Source organism: Silurus aristotelis (genome assembly GCF_946808225.1).
Source record: "Silurus aristotelis genome assembly, chromosome: 17".
Classification (NCBI taxonomy): Eukaryota; Metazoa; Chordata; class Actinopteri; order Siluriformes; family Siluridae; genus Silurus; species Silurus aristotelis.
This window is the reverse complement of record NC_139590.1, coordinates 18,611,117-18,625,807: the sequence shown is the minus strand read 5'-3', so window position 1 is coordinate 18,625,807 and position 14,691 is coordinate 18,611,117. Positions and strand designations below refer to the sequence as shown.

The following is a 14,691-nucleotide window of genomic DNA, read 5'->3' as shown; positions in this document are numbered from 1 at the left end:
CCCCATGAATACACTTTTGGACTAAGATGAAATTATAATTTATCTATATCTATACTCGGTTACAAACACCGCCCAACACCCAAAACCACACCCACTATGCGGATTTAGTGAAAGCCTGGTGTGAATGGGAGAATGAACTACCCATTCTTTCTCAGGTCACACTTCCCCGATGTTATGTTACGCCAGATATGGATAGGCCCAATACCACGAAACAAATTCATATCTTCTGTGACGCTTCAGAGCAAGCATACGGTGCCGTAGCATACTTAAGAACTGAAGATCAGGAAGGTAGAATACAGCTTGCTTTCCTGATTGGCAGATCCAAAATTGCCCCTAAACGTAAACAAACCATTCCTAGACTAGAGCTATGTGCAAGCCTTAATTGGTGCCCAACTATCGAAGCTGCTCGAAAATGAACTCACTCTTAAGATCAGCCGAGTGATCTTATGGTCTGATTCAACTACGGTTCTTTCATGGCTAAGATCTGAATCTTGCAGTTTTAAAGTCTTTGTAGGCACTAGAATAGCAGAAATCCAAGACCTAACTGAGTCACATGATTGGCGATATGTGGATACAGCCAGAAACCCAGCCGATGATCTAACAAAGGGGCGCAGCTTAGTAGAACTTGTTACACCAAACAGGTGGAGTTAAGGTCCACCCTTTCTACTTAAATCAGAATCAGAGTGGCCAACCCTGCCACCTCTTAAGACCCCTGAAGATAAAGTGGAAAGGAGAGCCAGTATATTCTGTGGTGTCACACAAACATCAAAGCCCTTAGACCCTAGTGAGTACCATTCTTGGAAGGACCTTGTTGAAGCCATAGTTCAACAACATCCAAGTGATTTAGATTAAGCTAGTATACCTACAGCTAAGAACTATGTGACAGAAGAACATCTCCTCTTCTGTAATATTCAACAAGATAGTTTTCCAGAGGAATACGAGCAACTAAGCTCTGGTAAGCCCGTATCCCCTACAAGTAGATTGCTCACTTTAGCCCCAGAATTCGATAAAGCCAGTCAGCTTTTACGGGTGGGAGGACGCCTACGTCGTGCTGAAGGCTTAGAACTCCAAACAGTTCACCCTATTGTCCTAGAACCTCATCATCGAGCCACCAAATTACTCATTTAAGACTATGATAGTAAGCTGTGCCACCCAGGACCAGAACGAGTATTTGCTGAAATGAGAAGTGTCTGGATACTAAGAGGTCGTGAAGCAATTCGAAAATCTCAACATAACTGTATGGAATGTCGTAAGTGGAAGGCTAAACCTGAGAACCCTAAAATGGCTGACCTTCCTCCAGCACACTTGAGACTTCATAAACCACCCTTTTACAGTACTGGTATGGATTGTTTTGGACCTTTCCAAACCAAAATAAGCAGGCGTTTAGAGAAAAGATGGGGAATAATCTTTAAGTGTCTTACAACTCGATGTGTACACATTGAGCTTCTCACAGCTATAGACACTGATTCCTTCCTCATGGCTCTGAGGAGATTTATAGCACGTAGAGGCACCCCCTCAGAACTGATATCTGACCAAGGCACTAACTTCCTGGGTGGAGAGAGAGAGTTAAGAGATGCCTTAAAGAAATGCAGCCAAGAAATTCAACAGCATCTAGCCAAACAGAAGATCGAATTTCGGTTCAACCCACCTAATGCCCCTCACTTTGGTGGCAGCTGGGAAAGGGAGATCCGATCTCTTAAAAATGCCCTCCGTACAGTAGTAGGTGCACAAACAGTAACAGAAGAAGTTCTTCAAACAGTAATTATCGAAATAGTGGGAATCCTTAATAGCAAACCTTTAGGTTATGTCTCCTCCAATGTAACAGATTTAGACCCAATCACCCCAAATCTTCTGCTTATGGGGCGGCTAGACAGCTCTTTACCTCAAGTGATATACCCTGCCGATGAATACATAGGACAATGTAGATGGAGACAAAGTCAAGTTCTCACTGATCATTTTTGGTCAAGCTTCATGAGACACTACTTACCCAATCTCCAACTACGCCACAAATGGCATGCAGAGACTAAAACCCTTGCAGTTGGGTCTGTCATCATGATTGTTGATCCCCAGTTACCACGAGCCCTTTGGTTGATCGGGAAAGTGTCAAAGACATTTCCTGGAGCAGATGGACAATTTAGGTCTGCAGAGGTCAACGTTAAAGGCCGATTATACACACAGGCAGTTACCCAACTCATTAATCTACCAGAGATAGCAGTTGAAGACGACACCAAGATCAAACCGACAGACTTTTAGCTAAGATTTAGAAGCAAATATGCTATGCATATTTGGGGGCGGCAGTGTAAGAAAGGATTCCTATTTAGTTGTATTTCCATGCTTCACCACTAGAGGCAGATATACAGTTTACCAAGCAATGGCAAGCTACCCGTGACATCACAGTACACCGTCCTCCACCAAGAGTATAAAAGGCCAGAACAGCATTCTGCATCACGCAACCCACTGAACAGCAGCAAGCAGAAGACAGCAAGAATCACCTCATATACAATCAATTCTATACCCAGTAAAGTAGAGTGTTCTGAATCCTGTATCATGTTTTTACTGACACGCTGGGGCAAATACAATCCCCTAATCAGTGCACATCAGATAGTGAAAATCCTTATATGGTCCTTTCGAGCTAGATCGGAAAACTTCCTAACATTTGGTCATTCGAGCTAGAGAGGAAACTTCTTAACATTGCCTGACCATAAGCATTTAGACAAACGGCTTAGGTCAGTTCATGACTCGTATTCCAAATCTAGAGTATGTCACTGCTTAGAGTTAGAAAATAATACTTTTTACCTGTTAGTCTAATCCATGTATTATTCATGACTATTCTATGGCTTCTCACTGGGCTTGTATAGTCAACAAAATCTGGTCCAATGACATTGAGTACAAAATACTTTACTGACCTTCTGAGTCACCAGATCTTATTTCATTGGAGAACCTGTGTCATGTAATAGACTGGAAATTAACAACATAAATATGTAGATAACAAGCATTCAGCAATTATGCACTTCATAATGCTAAGGTAAACAAGGCCATAAAACAGACAAACATACATACATACATACATACATACATACATACATACATACACAAACAAATAACCTAGTGGTGCAATTTAATCAAGCATTTAAAAAAAATTATTTGTATATTGGGATAGATGGCTTAAGAGTGGCTGATTGGGCTGACTTATGAGTAAAGCTCCACACACTGGGGTATGTAAGGCTTGGGATTTTGCTGCAGGCACAATAACATCAATCCAACAGCCCTTTGGTATGTGCATATGTGCAGGCAGATAAAGCGCTTATTTTGCTATCCATGTTGGATATCCCTGTGGATCACAGGGAAAGACATCAACCATAAAGTCTAAAAACAAAGACTAGTTCCACCTCTGTCCCGTTTTGGAGCCCAATCTCAACATCCAAAAGCATCGAGTTTGGTAAGTAACAGTGGGAATTTTCTACCGCTACCTGGTCAAACTAACGTCATAGAAGACCGGATTAAGACCCCTAAGAGTAATGGTGCACCGCCACTCAAGTTGTTTTCCTGACCATAAAGATACAGCTGTTTCAGGGGGAGCTCACAGCTTTGTTCAATATGGGGTTAGTCGAGACATCTAGAAGGTGGAACGAGAGGAGCACCCTGCACCGAACACCAGTCACAAGCTTTTGATAGGAGAGAACTAGCGTAGCACGACTCAAAAGAAGCATCTATATTAAATGGGTGGTCCTCAAGGTCTGATACTATCTAGTGACTCCACTGCATGAAAGATGCATCAGCTGCAGGCCAGATGGCTCTCCGACCTGAGTCAGGAGGTGGGGATATAGCTTTGGGTTGTGAGCGGGAGGGTAAGTGAGTGGTAAGGATCTGAATAAAAAATTAATATAAAGTGTTCTCTGTTTCAGTAAGTGGTGTCAGGGATTAAAGAGATAAGAGAGCCGGTAAGTGAGCGAGCAAAACACACACAGCAGTATTTGTGTGAACGTGAGCATGTGTGTGTAGCCATTACACTAAAAATGTAAGAAAACCCTTTTTTTAAGATTGTCCCAAAGCCTGCCTCTAGTTTTCTCTTTCCTAAACCCTCCAAACTAGCTGCATTTTTTTTTTCTTAATGATTGTAGAAAGGGTGTACACTGAATGCTGAATAATTTTTGGTGAAAGAGACATGAGGGAGAGTGTGCTTTCTTTTCCACAAAAATGTACACCACTAGCAAACGTCTGGGATACCAGAGCAGCCAGCTATCAAAAGCCTAAAAACCAGAAATTCCAAAGTAACATTGTTGCAAAAACATTTTTTCCTGCTTTGTTTTTTATGTCTTCAACCTGCAACATCTTAAACCTCCTGTTTCTCCAGTGATCATGGTATTGCCATTGTTCATTATTTCATATGTTTCTCATTTTCAAAAACATGAAAAAAACATTTTGAAAAATCTGCTCAACTAGTGTGCCAAAGTAAATTGTCAGAATTGGGTACACATTTACAGCTAATTGACTTGGTAAGAAAAAAAAATCACTTTATCTTATTTGCATTCCAGTTATATATCCATGTATAAAACACATTTAGTAATCACAAAAAAAAATCTGTAATTTTGTAAAAATGTCTGAATCCACAAAAAAAATGTAAATGTATCCTGGTCTTTGCATTAGAAGAAGGTGGTCTAGTCTAGAGAGTGGACCTGAATTAATTAGACGGAGAATATTTGGAAATGCAATGAGAGAGAGAACGCATCAGCAAATGGTCACCTCAGGGACACTGATGGTATGAAGAAGTCTCTATCTAAAGACTCACTGCCACTAAATTCTGTTATTTTATTGGAATAATATGCAATATGGAGAATAGTTGTGTATTGGTTAATATTTAAATGCACGGTACATAGTTTGCGTTCCTAAAGAAATACAAAGTGCGGACATACCACTTGTTTGTTTAAATAGTATACTTAGAATATTAATGCTCTGTTTAAATAACGGCTGAAACAAGCTAGTATGCAAATGAACAGTTTGTTCGACATCAAGGCAGTTTGTATGGGACAATCTTTATTTACGTTAGGTTTGTTTACAGATAAGTGAATGCCTATTTTTATTAGCATTATTTTATTCATTTTATTTTCCTTTGTTTCCTTTTGTTTTGTGTTTCCTTCTTTAAGGTTGTCAACCTAATTCACTCTACTTGAGCTGAATTGAACAATCTCTGTGAGCTTGTACGAACTACCAAATACAAGAGCTGAAAAGTGATTTGGAGTTGTTCCCTGTGTCCCCTGTTGTTGTTTAATGCTCTTTTCGAGTTAGAAGCAGATACTGATGTGTAAAATTCCCACATAACTCGACAGTTGACAACCAAATGTGTAGCGGCGAGGAAGAAAAGATCAACGGCTTAGAAAAGTCTAAAGACAAAGTGCTGCTGACACATAGGAGTTAAGTGAATCACATTCAAAGCAAAATGGCTGAAGAAGCATTAGGGAAAACAGTTGAGCAACTGAAAAGGGAGAGAACCTCTGTAAAAAGCAGTTTTACCAAGCAAGCCAACTTCCTCTGTAGAGAAGCACATAGACTGATAAAATCAGAGCTCAAGGAAGAATTCAGAAGGCTCTCTTCTGAAGCAAGAAGAGTTTTTGAAAGCAATGATGAATATAAAGCTGGATTATTGGCAGAGATTGAAGCCAACCAAGAAGATGGAGCACTAGCACTACTTTCGGTGCAGCAGCAAGCTGCCCTGAAGAAAACTGTGGAGGACTGTAAACGCAAGGTTTAACAAAGTTAATGAAATAGTGCAAGATAATCTCTGGAAAAGATACGGGCAAGATGAAGTGTCGCAGTTTCTGAAGCAGAGAAAGCCTGCGATCGCACAACTTCCATACCTGTCGATGGTGTTGGCTACAATAGCTACGAAATGCAACTGGAGCTCTTGATGCGACTAGTGAAAGAAGCAGCAGGAGCTTTCTCAAACTGGGAAAGATGGGCTCCCACAACTGAAAGAAAGGCTCTAGAGGGTCGTGTACGAAAACTGAAAGAGCGTAGTAACGAGCTTGAAGCGCGAAAAGCTGAATTTGTCTGGGCACGAAGAGCTGCTGAGGATGCACGAGCACCAGAAATTAGTATGAGGGAAAAACTGGATGTAGGAGCACATGCAGCACAGATCATGCCAGTGGTCAGAATTAAACCAACAAGTTTACCGACGTTTAGTGGCAATAGAAGAGATTTCTATCGCTGGAAAAGGGACTGGGAAAGTCTCCAGAAGCAAGGTGAACCCACCGGGTCAGCTGAGGTTAAAAAGATCCAGCTGGTGGACAGCATTGATGAGAAGATCGCTAAGGAGCTCCGACTATCTTCCTATAACAGTGCTGCTGACATATTCAGGGTGTTAGAGAACCGGTATGGTAACAAAGTAACAATTGCCATGGAAATTGTCGATGAGGTGGAAAAAATCCCTGCAGTAAAAGGAAATCAACCAAGAAGGGTTGTAGAATTAATTCAAATGGTAGAAAAAGCTCTGGCAGATCTCACGGATCTCGGAAACGTTGGTGCCATTAAAAATCCGCTTGTAATAAAATCCATTGAGAGCAAGTTACCAGACTTTGTGAAAAGAGACTGGCTTGTTTACATGACAGATCCTGCAAATGGCATAACACCAGAGAACCATTTTAATGCACTATTAAAGTTCCTAAAGAAACAAGAAGAAATTCTTGAAAGGCTTGAGCAATTGAAAATCTCAGAAAGAGCAGAAAAGCCAGAAAGAAGGAACTATGCTTTTACCAAAACGACAAAGAAGGCTTCTGTAGAGGGCGGGTGCATCGTATGTGGATCAGAGAAACATAAGGGAAAGATTTTCTTCTGTAAAAAATTCAAAGAACTAAAACTAGCAGAGAAGTCGTCAATTGTGAGAAGACTGGGAGCATGCAAAAGGTGTTTAGGGTGTCACGAGAATGAGGACGGGTGTAGAAATAGCTATCTGTGCAGGAACAAAGGTTGCAAAAGAGGATCCTCCTCAGACCACCATTATTTCCTTTGTCCAAAAGGTGAATTCAAGAGTGGGAGTGAAGGGAAATATGTGATTGAAGATAGTAAGAAAGAGAATAGACTGACAGATAAGCAGGAAATATTCTTGGCCGAACTCTCTCCAGAACTGGCGGAGAAGTGCAAAAGAGCATTCACCAACAAAGCTAAGATGGTAAACTGCTCTGAGAAAGGCCAGAAAGGATTATTGGGTGAAAGTGGACTGAAAGAGCTACCTGTTATAATGATGCCGATGGAGGTAACCACAAATGCAGGACAGAAAGTTTATGCTTTAATAGACCTGGCATCAGACACTAATTACATCACCCATGAAGCTGCTGACAGGCTCAAGCTGAGAGGTGAGAAAATTACCCTGGTGGTTCATGGAGTTGGCAAGATGGCCACTAGAGTAAGAACAAAAAGTTACCTTCTCAGGATTAGGGTCAAAACTCCCAAAGGGACAGAGAAAGCTCACCAGTTGGTTTGCTACGGTTTGGAGGAGATTGCCACGGTCCACAGCAGCGTAAGTCCAGAGCAACTTAAAGAATTCTTTCTGGAGGTAAACCTGGTAGAATTGAAAAGACTTGAAAAAATGTATCTTCTTATCAGCCATCGAGAAGGAAGACTCGCACCACAAAGATTGAATATCGTGGGAGATCTGGTCCTGTGGGACAGCCCGTTAGGAAAAACAGTGGCTGGAGCACACCCAGGCCTGTTTGAGATGGTGGATATAGCAGCGTATGAGTCCAAGAAGCATTTTGCACGGTCCATGAGGACAGCTGCAGTCAAGTATGAGGAAGTTCTCGAGAAGACAGACGCTCCTTGTAAAATGATCCGAGGGAGTAGAGATCTTGGTGTTGAGACAAAAATTTCACTGGCAAGTAATCGAGAGTTTCTTGAGTGGTGGAAGTGGGAGAGTATTGGAGCAGCCTGCGAACCAAAGTGTGTAGGTTGCCACTGTGGAAACTGTCAACCTGGAGGAAAGGAGATGACCTTGGCAGAAGAGAAGGAACTCGAGATCATTAAGGGAAGGCCTCACTTATGTTAAGAAGGATTCCCACAGCAGGTCTCCACACTGGGATACAAAGTATCCATGGATTCAGGACCCAATTACCCTTCCATACAACAGAAGTGGAGTGGAAGCTGTTTTCTTGAGAACAGAGAAACAACTCAGAATGGTGCCTGAGTGGCAGGGCATTTATGCGGCTCAAGTACATGACATGGTGGAAAGGGGGGCAGCAAAAAAGCTTACCAAGGAAGAGACTGATAGTTGGAAAGGGGCCGTTTGGTATGTAAGCCACCTGGTCGCCCCAAATCCCCACTCAACTACTACTCCGGTGCGGCTTGTCTGGAATAGTAGCCAAAAATTCAAAGGACTGAGCATGAATGATCTCCTGCTAAAGGGACCTGATGTACTCAACCCAATCAGGGCAGTCCTGATTAGGTTCAGAAAGGGAGTCTTTGCTGCTCTTGGAGATATAAAAAAGATGTATAACTCTGTGTGGCTGGAGGAGCGTGAAGTGCACCTTCACAGATTCCTCTGGAGAGACACTAATGAAGAAGAGATAGGCAAGTACGCTATTACAAGGGTCAACATCGGAGATCGCCCTGCTGGATGCATTGCTCAGTTAGCTATGCATGAGACGGCAAGACTAACCAAGTTTGCTCATTTAAAGGAGGAGCGCAGGGTCCTTGAGGAAGACAGTTATGTGGATGACATCCCCACAATGACCAGGAGAGACTGAGTGAGATAATAAATGGACTTGAGGATATTCTAGCAGCTGGTGGATTTGCAGTCAAGCCTTGGGTTCGGTCAGGGCAAAGTGGGAGGCAAGAAGCTGGTGCACAAACTTGTAATCCAGAGGGTTCTGTCTCTCAAGGTAAAACAATCGTGCTCCCAAACCAGCTAAGGGACAAAGACAACAAGGCTTTAGGAACAGGATACTTGGTAGAGGAGGACAAGCTCTATATCATGGCTTCCATTAACTTCTCAAAAAGGAAGAAAAAAAATGAGAATGGGCCACGACCTCCTTAGAAGTGAAGTGAGACTGAAAACACCCAACCCTTTAACCAGAAGGCATCTGCTAAGCCAAGTTGCTGGGCTCTATGATCCAATTGGTCTTGTCACACCTGCCAAACCAAAGGGTGCAATTCTTGTGAGGAAAGCATTTCAGGAAGCAGGAGGTGGTAGTGTAACCCAACAGACTGGGGACAAGGAACTTTCCACGAATATCAGGGAGGAAGCCATCAAACTGTTTGAGGAGTATGTGCAGCTTAGTGAACTTAAATTTCACAGAAGCCTCACACCAGTTAGCTGGCAAGGAAAGCCCTGGGGGATTACATTTTCCGATGGCAGTGACAAATCTTATGGGGCTGTGTTGTACCTAAGGTGGAACACGGATCAACAGATAGAAGTCAGGCTAGTCGAGTCCAAGGCCAAATTAACGCCATTAGACCAAAAGGGAGATGCTGTGAAGGCAGAGATCTGTGCTGCTGTGTTTGCTGTACGTCTCAGAAGGTATTTTGAGAAGCATGGCCGGATGGAAGTTGAGCGCTGGTTCCACCTGGTAGACAGTCAGACTGTACTGGGGGCCATTCAACGCGATAGTTATGGCTATCAGACATTCTTTGCGAATAGAATTGGGGAAATCCAAAAATCTGGGCAAGTAAATGACTGGTGGTGGATCCCAGGGGATGTTAATATAGCAGACATCATCACAAGGGGTGGGACACCTGAAAATCTTTGTGAAGAGTAGAAGGCAGAAAGGACCACAATTTCTTCCGCTTCCAGTGGAGGAATGGCCAATGAAATCAGCTGCTGAGGTTGCCGCTGATGCTAGAGAAAGGGTCAGTAAGCTTCAGAGGAAGACATTTTCAGCAGTTCTGACAAGAGCTCAAACAAAGAAGGAACTGAGAGGGGCGGAAAAAGGAAGACTTGAAGACTACTTACCCAGAGGGACACCTAGTGACTTAGTTGTGAAAAAGCTAGTAAATGTGGAAAAATTTTGTAACCTAGGCAAATTAGTCAGCGTCATCGGCTGGGTGTGGCATGGCATAAAGAAATGGTTAAGATGTAAGAGCCAAAACCCGAAGAATGAAAAACGAGAATTTATGCAGAAAAATGGGACCAAACAGGCTGTGCTGACTGTAAAAAAGCAAGAGGATGCACTAAGAGGGCTCTTTCTGGCAGTTCAGAGGGGTGTGACTTTTCCCGACACTACTCTTAGCAGGCTGGTTGTATACAAAGAAGACTCAGGACTCTTGGTCTGTGGCGGCAGAATCCAGATCTTTAATAAAGAAAGGGTTGCAGTCCCAATTCTGCCTTACAATGCATGGGTGTCCACGTTATTAGCTCTTAAAGCCCACAATGCAAATCATGAAGAGGTGGCAGGAAAACTTCTCAGAATGAGGAAAAAAGCATGGGTAATTAGGGGTAGGAGATTAGTTAAAAAGATAGTTGACGGCTGTGTTATATGTAGGAAGGCAAGGGGAAAAAGATGCCAACAGATCATGGGCGACCTTCCTCATGAAAGAGCAGGGCCAGCTGCGCCCTTCGAATTCACAACTTTGGACCTGTTTGGCCCTTACGAAGTGAAGGATGAGGTGAGGAAAAGAGTACGGCTCAAAGTCTGGGGGATTGTATACTGCTGCATGGCGTCCAGGGCTATACACACTGACGTTGTGAGTGACCAGTCTGCTGAGAGTTTCCTACTAGCCTACCAGAGATTCACAGCTCTGAGGGGTCACCCGAGAAAATTATGGTCCGACCCAGGTTCAAATTTCGTTGGAGCTAAGCCTGCTCTCACAGAACTCTACAAGTTCCTAGATAAGGTACAGAAATCTGAGCTGGAAGGAGAGGCTGCTAAACATGGGACTGAATGGTATTGGAAGATCCACCCTGCAAGTTCCCCCCATAGGAATGGTGCAGCAGAGGCCGCTGTTCGTGTAGTAAAGCGGGCCCTTCGCAATCTGGGAGGTGATGGTATTTTCACATGGGGGGAATTCCAAACATTCCTCTACATGGCAGCTAACTTGGCCAATGAGAGGCCCATTGATGCAAGAACTCAGAGTAGAGAGGACTGCGTCGAGTATGTCACTCCGAATTCTCTCTTGTTGGGAAGGTCAGGACCAAGGGGAGACCCAGGTGACTTTGATTTTGTAGGCTATCCCTACAAAAGACTAAAAATCATTCAAGGAGAAGTAAACAAATTTTGGAAGGAATGGAGTCAATTAGCAGGTCCAAATTTGTTTATAAGGAGCAAGTGGCACACAAAGGAACGGAATGTTGCTGTAGGTGACGTGGTGTGGTTAGCTGACCAAATGCAAAAAGAAGTCAGTACAAGTTGGCCAGGGTGGTCAAATTAAATGCTGATCATAAAGGTGTTGTCAGAGATGTGGACGTTAGAGTCTTTACAAGCTACCCCGTCTCAAGTGTGAAACCTAACCATGTGAAAATCTCAGGAAAGAAAATGAGCAAGATCCCTGCAACCATTCTTTATAGAGATGTGAGACGGTTAGTCATCCTGATTCCTGTAGAAGAACAATCAGGAGAACAAAGAGAAGAGTGAATGTGTGATCTACTTGGGTTTAAAAACCAGTAGCTCAAGTGGGGGTGTGAAGTTAAGACGCGAACCGAAACCGTGACTTAAAATCCGAGAAATTGGCGAAACTGCGGACCTGAATTAATTAGACGGAGAATACAGAGTGCCGAGAAGGGTCGGAAAATGCCGAGTGACGCGGAAGGAAAACTCGCATGGCAGGTGCACGCACGCGGATTCAGAATGCAGTGAGATTTGCTATAACTTTGGGTGTTTTATTGGATTCAGACCTGGTAATTGAAAAGGTAATCCGAAGAACACCGAACTCTAACAAAGTGTGCAGCATTCCCGACACCATTACACTACCTTCACCAGCCAGGACTGCTGACACAAGGCAGGTTGGGTTCATGGATTTACACTGTTGGTGCTAAATTCTAACCCTGAATTTACTAGCCCAATAGAGAGGGGGTATATACAAGTTACTGTAGCCTTTCTGTTAGCTCGAAGGATCATGGCCATTCCCATTGATCCCAAGATATTTCTTTTCACAAGAACCTTTTTGAAAACACTAGGGATTTTCGCACATGACAATCCCAGGTGATGAACAGTTATAGATAAACTCAAGCCCATCTGGCACCAACATTTCTATCACAATAATATTTCATAAACATATTTCCCTTATTCTGAGAAATCTACACTGCTGGATCTGAAAAAGAAAAACAAGAACAGCTTTCTCTATTCAGCTATACAAGTGCTGAAGTCAGCACTAAGCACTGACTGCCAATACCCACCAAAAATGACTAATCCCAAAACTTACAATTTAATGATCTTTTATTTCTGCAACCTTTTATATTAGATAGCCATTTGCACAGTTTTGCATTTTGCATCTATTGCACCCTCTTGCATACTGTTATCTTTACCACAAGTTACTACACCATAATTATTAATAATGTTTACCTGTATAATAATAATAATATTACACAATAACCTCACACATGCATGGTTTGATACTAACATCAGTGTGTGTGTGTGTGTGTGTGTGTGTGTGTGTGTGTGTGTGTGTATATGTATGTATATATATATATATATATATATATATATATATATATATATATATATATATATATATGTGTGTGTGTGTGTGTGTGTGTGTGTGTGTGTGTGTGTGTGTGTGTGTGTGTGTGTGTGTTTGTGTGTGTGTGTGTGTATAGCACATTCAAGCTATAAACTACAAGCACATTAATTAGAAGTTAATTTTTGGGTACTATATCATGTCACAAATGAAACATGCAATCTAAATAGCTTTGGCTTACCATGACTGATATTGCAAAAGGAAATGAGTATCAGGAACGCACCTTCTCCAGCTTTTCAAAGTGTTCCCGGAGGAACTTCATAGGACGCTCGGGTTTGGCGATGCACAAATTAACAATGCACTCTTTGAGAATCTGTTGGATGTTGTGTTTCTGCACAAAAACTTCACAGCCCCTCAGACTCTCATCTTCTTCAAGACTGGGGGAGGAGGTGGCCATCTTAGCACTGCTGTAGTGAGAAGTGAACAGAAAGGGGACTGTTCATCCTGACATACACAGTATCATATCCAGCAGAGCACAACCAGACAGATGAAATCAACAGATGCTTCAGGGTTTCTATATGCGTGTGTGCACGTTGCATTATTAAATCAGAAGGGTCATTAGTATTCGTACAGTACATTTTGATGTAATAGATGTAACTGCAACAAGCGTGTCAAAAATATAGCAGATAAACCACAGCATTGCGTTGAACTAAAACGTGTTTTTATGTTTGCACATCACTGCTGGAATAATCAGACATAATTATCAGCCTAAATCTGGCGTTTCATTTGCGTAATTCTTTAAGCTGGAGAGTGAGATAACCGACTGTAAATATGGATTGAATCCCTGTAGAATGCTGTCAGTGAAGCTGCTGAAACACAACCATCGGATAGTATCTTCTACATTCTCTCGTGGTGGTCTACATCTCACCTGCCTGCAAGACCCTGGCTGCGCACTAATATCACGATTCTCCTGATTCCACGGAAAGCTCACGCGACTCAACGGAAACGGAATCAAACGCTTTTGCAGATCTTACCGTTTCCCACGGGAGATGCGTGGACAGCTCTCCGGTTTGAATTCGAATGATTCCGGATGAGGTTCACTGTTTATTTCTTCGGCTGCTGATTTCTCCTTTCACTTGAGATCTCGATGGCAGTGACGTCACTGCGTTTGCGCTGAAGCTCCAAACCGTTTTCCGGACTCATATTGGCTCGTTTTACGTTTTAACGCGTTGTTTTGTGTCCTGCGTATGTGCATGTTCCTGTATGGATCATCCTGTGCTGATGGGACTTGTGTGTGTGTACGTTTGTGTTATGTACGTTTGTGTTTTGTGTTCCCACACTTCCTACACGAATCACTCACGCGCTCTGCGTTAACGCAGTTCTGCGGCCCCATCAGGCCGTCGCGCGCACGAACGTGCACGATGACGTCTTCATGTGCATACAGGGAGTCAATGGTGCATTAACCACACACACACACACACACACACACACACAAACATCCTGTGTGATCAATGTAAACCACATCTGGTTTTACAATTTCAGAACAAATTCTGGGAGCACATGCATTTTTCAGATTCCAGAAAGATCCGATTAGGGAAAACTCACATGTTAAGCATTTAATATCTAACATCTAAAAACCTAAAAACACTAGATGTGAAGACCTGCCACAATTTTGATCTACACTGACTTTAACAGCAGTGCAAGGAAATCTTGAGGAAGCCCAGTTACCTTCTATGAATAGTGTTTCTAGACATTGAATGATAATGTTAATACATTGATTATGATTTGGAGGTATTCTGTGTTAGAACAGCTAAATACATTATTTATAAAGACAGTAGTGTAATTATTTACAACTCTAGCAATCAAACCAAAATATGTGACAGATAAAGTCAGGACAGCACAGTTCCAAAACAAGAATATCTCCAAAACATGGTTTGGACCACAAAAGTAAAATCAAACATAAATGCATCTTAGTGAGTGTTTGGGCTGCATCATAGCTATAATGTAATCTTTGTGGTGGAAGAGACATCACTGGGATGACAGAGCTTAAGCTGAACATACACAAAACATAGCCATGGACACATCACAGGT

General features: G+C 42.5%; 2 protein-coding genes across 4 annotated transcripts in view; one reads left to right on the top strand and one right to left on the bottom strand.

The window, feature by feature from the left end:
- Nucleotides 1-14,184, bottom strand: part of prkar1b (protein kinase, cAMP-dependent, regulatory, type I, beta) — a 33,733-nt gene extending 19,549 nt beyond the window's left edge. Inside the window, exons 1-2 of one of the 3 annotated variants that reach the window (XM_083565933.1) lie at nucleotides 13,635-14,184; nucleotides 12,884-13,067 (exon numbers count right to left, since the gene is read on the bottom strand). In XM_083565933.1, coding sequence (XP_083422059.1) covers nucleotides 12,884-13,057 — 174 coding nt within the window. In that variant the 5' untranslated portion in view covers nucleotides 13,058-13,067; nucleotides 13,635-14,184. Of the gene's footprint in view, nucleotides 1-12,841; nucleotides 13,068-13,634 lie in introns of all 3 variants that reach the window. The other 2 variants (XM_083565934.1, XM_083565935.1) reach the window with 2 other exon arrangements.
- On the top strand, nucleotides 4,699-11,780 carry LOC310739675 (uncharacterized protein). The gene is made up of 2 exons (XM_083565834.1): nucleotides 4,699-4,759; nucleotides 5,145-11,780. The coding sequence occupies exon 2, from the start codon at nucleotides 5,888-5,890 to the stop codon at nucleotides 8,036-8,038; it is 2,151 nt and encodes a 716-aa protein (XP_083421960.1). The 5' UTR covers nucleotides 4,699-4,759; nucleotides 5,145-5,887; the 3' UTR covers nucleotides 8,039-11,780.
- Nucleotides 14,185-14,691: the final 507 nt, after the last annotated feature.

Bases quoted from the DNA above. Each gene is read 5' to 3' on its own strand.
- LOC310739675 (XM_083565834.1), top strand. From the start codon at position 5,888: ATGCAACTGGAGCTCTTGATGCGACTAGTGAAAGAAGCAGCAGGAGCT.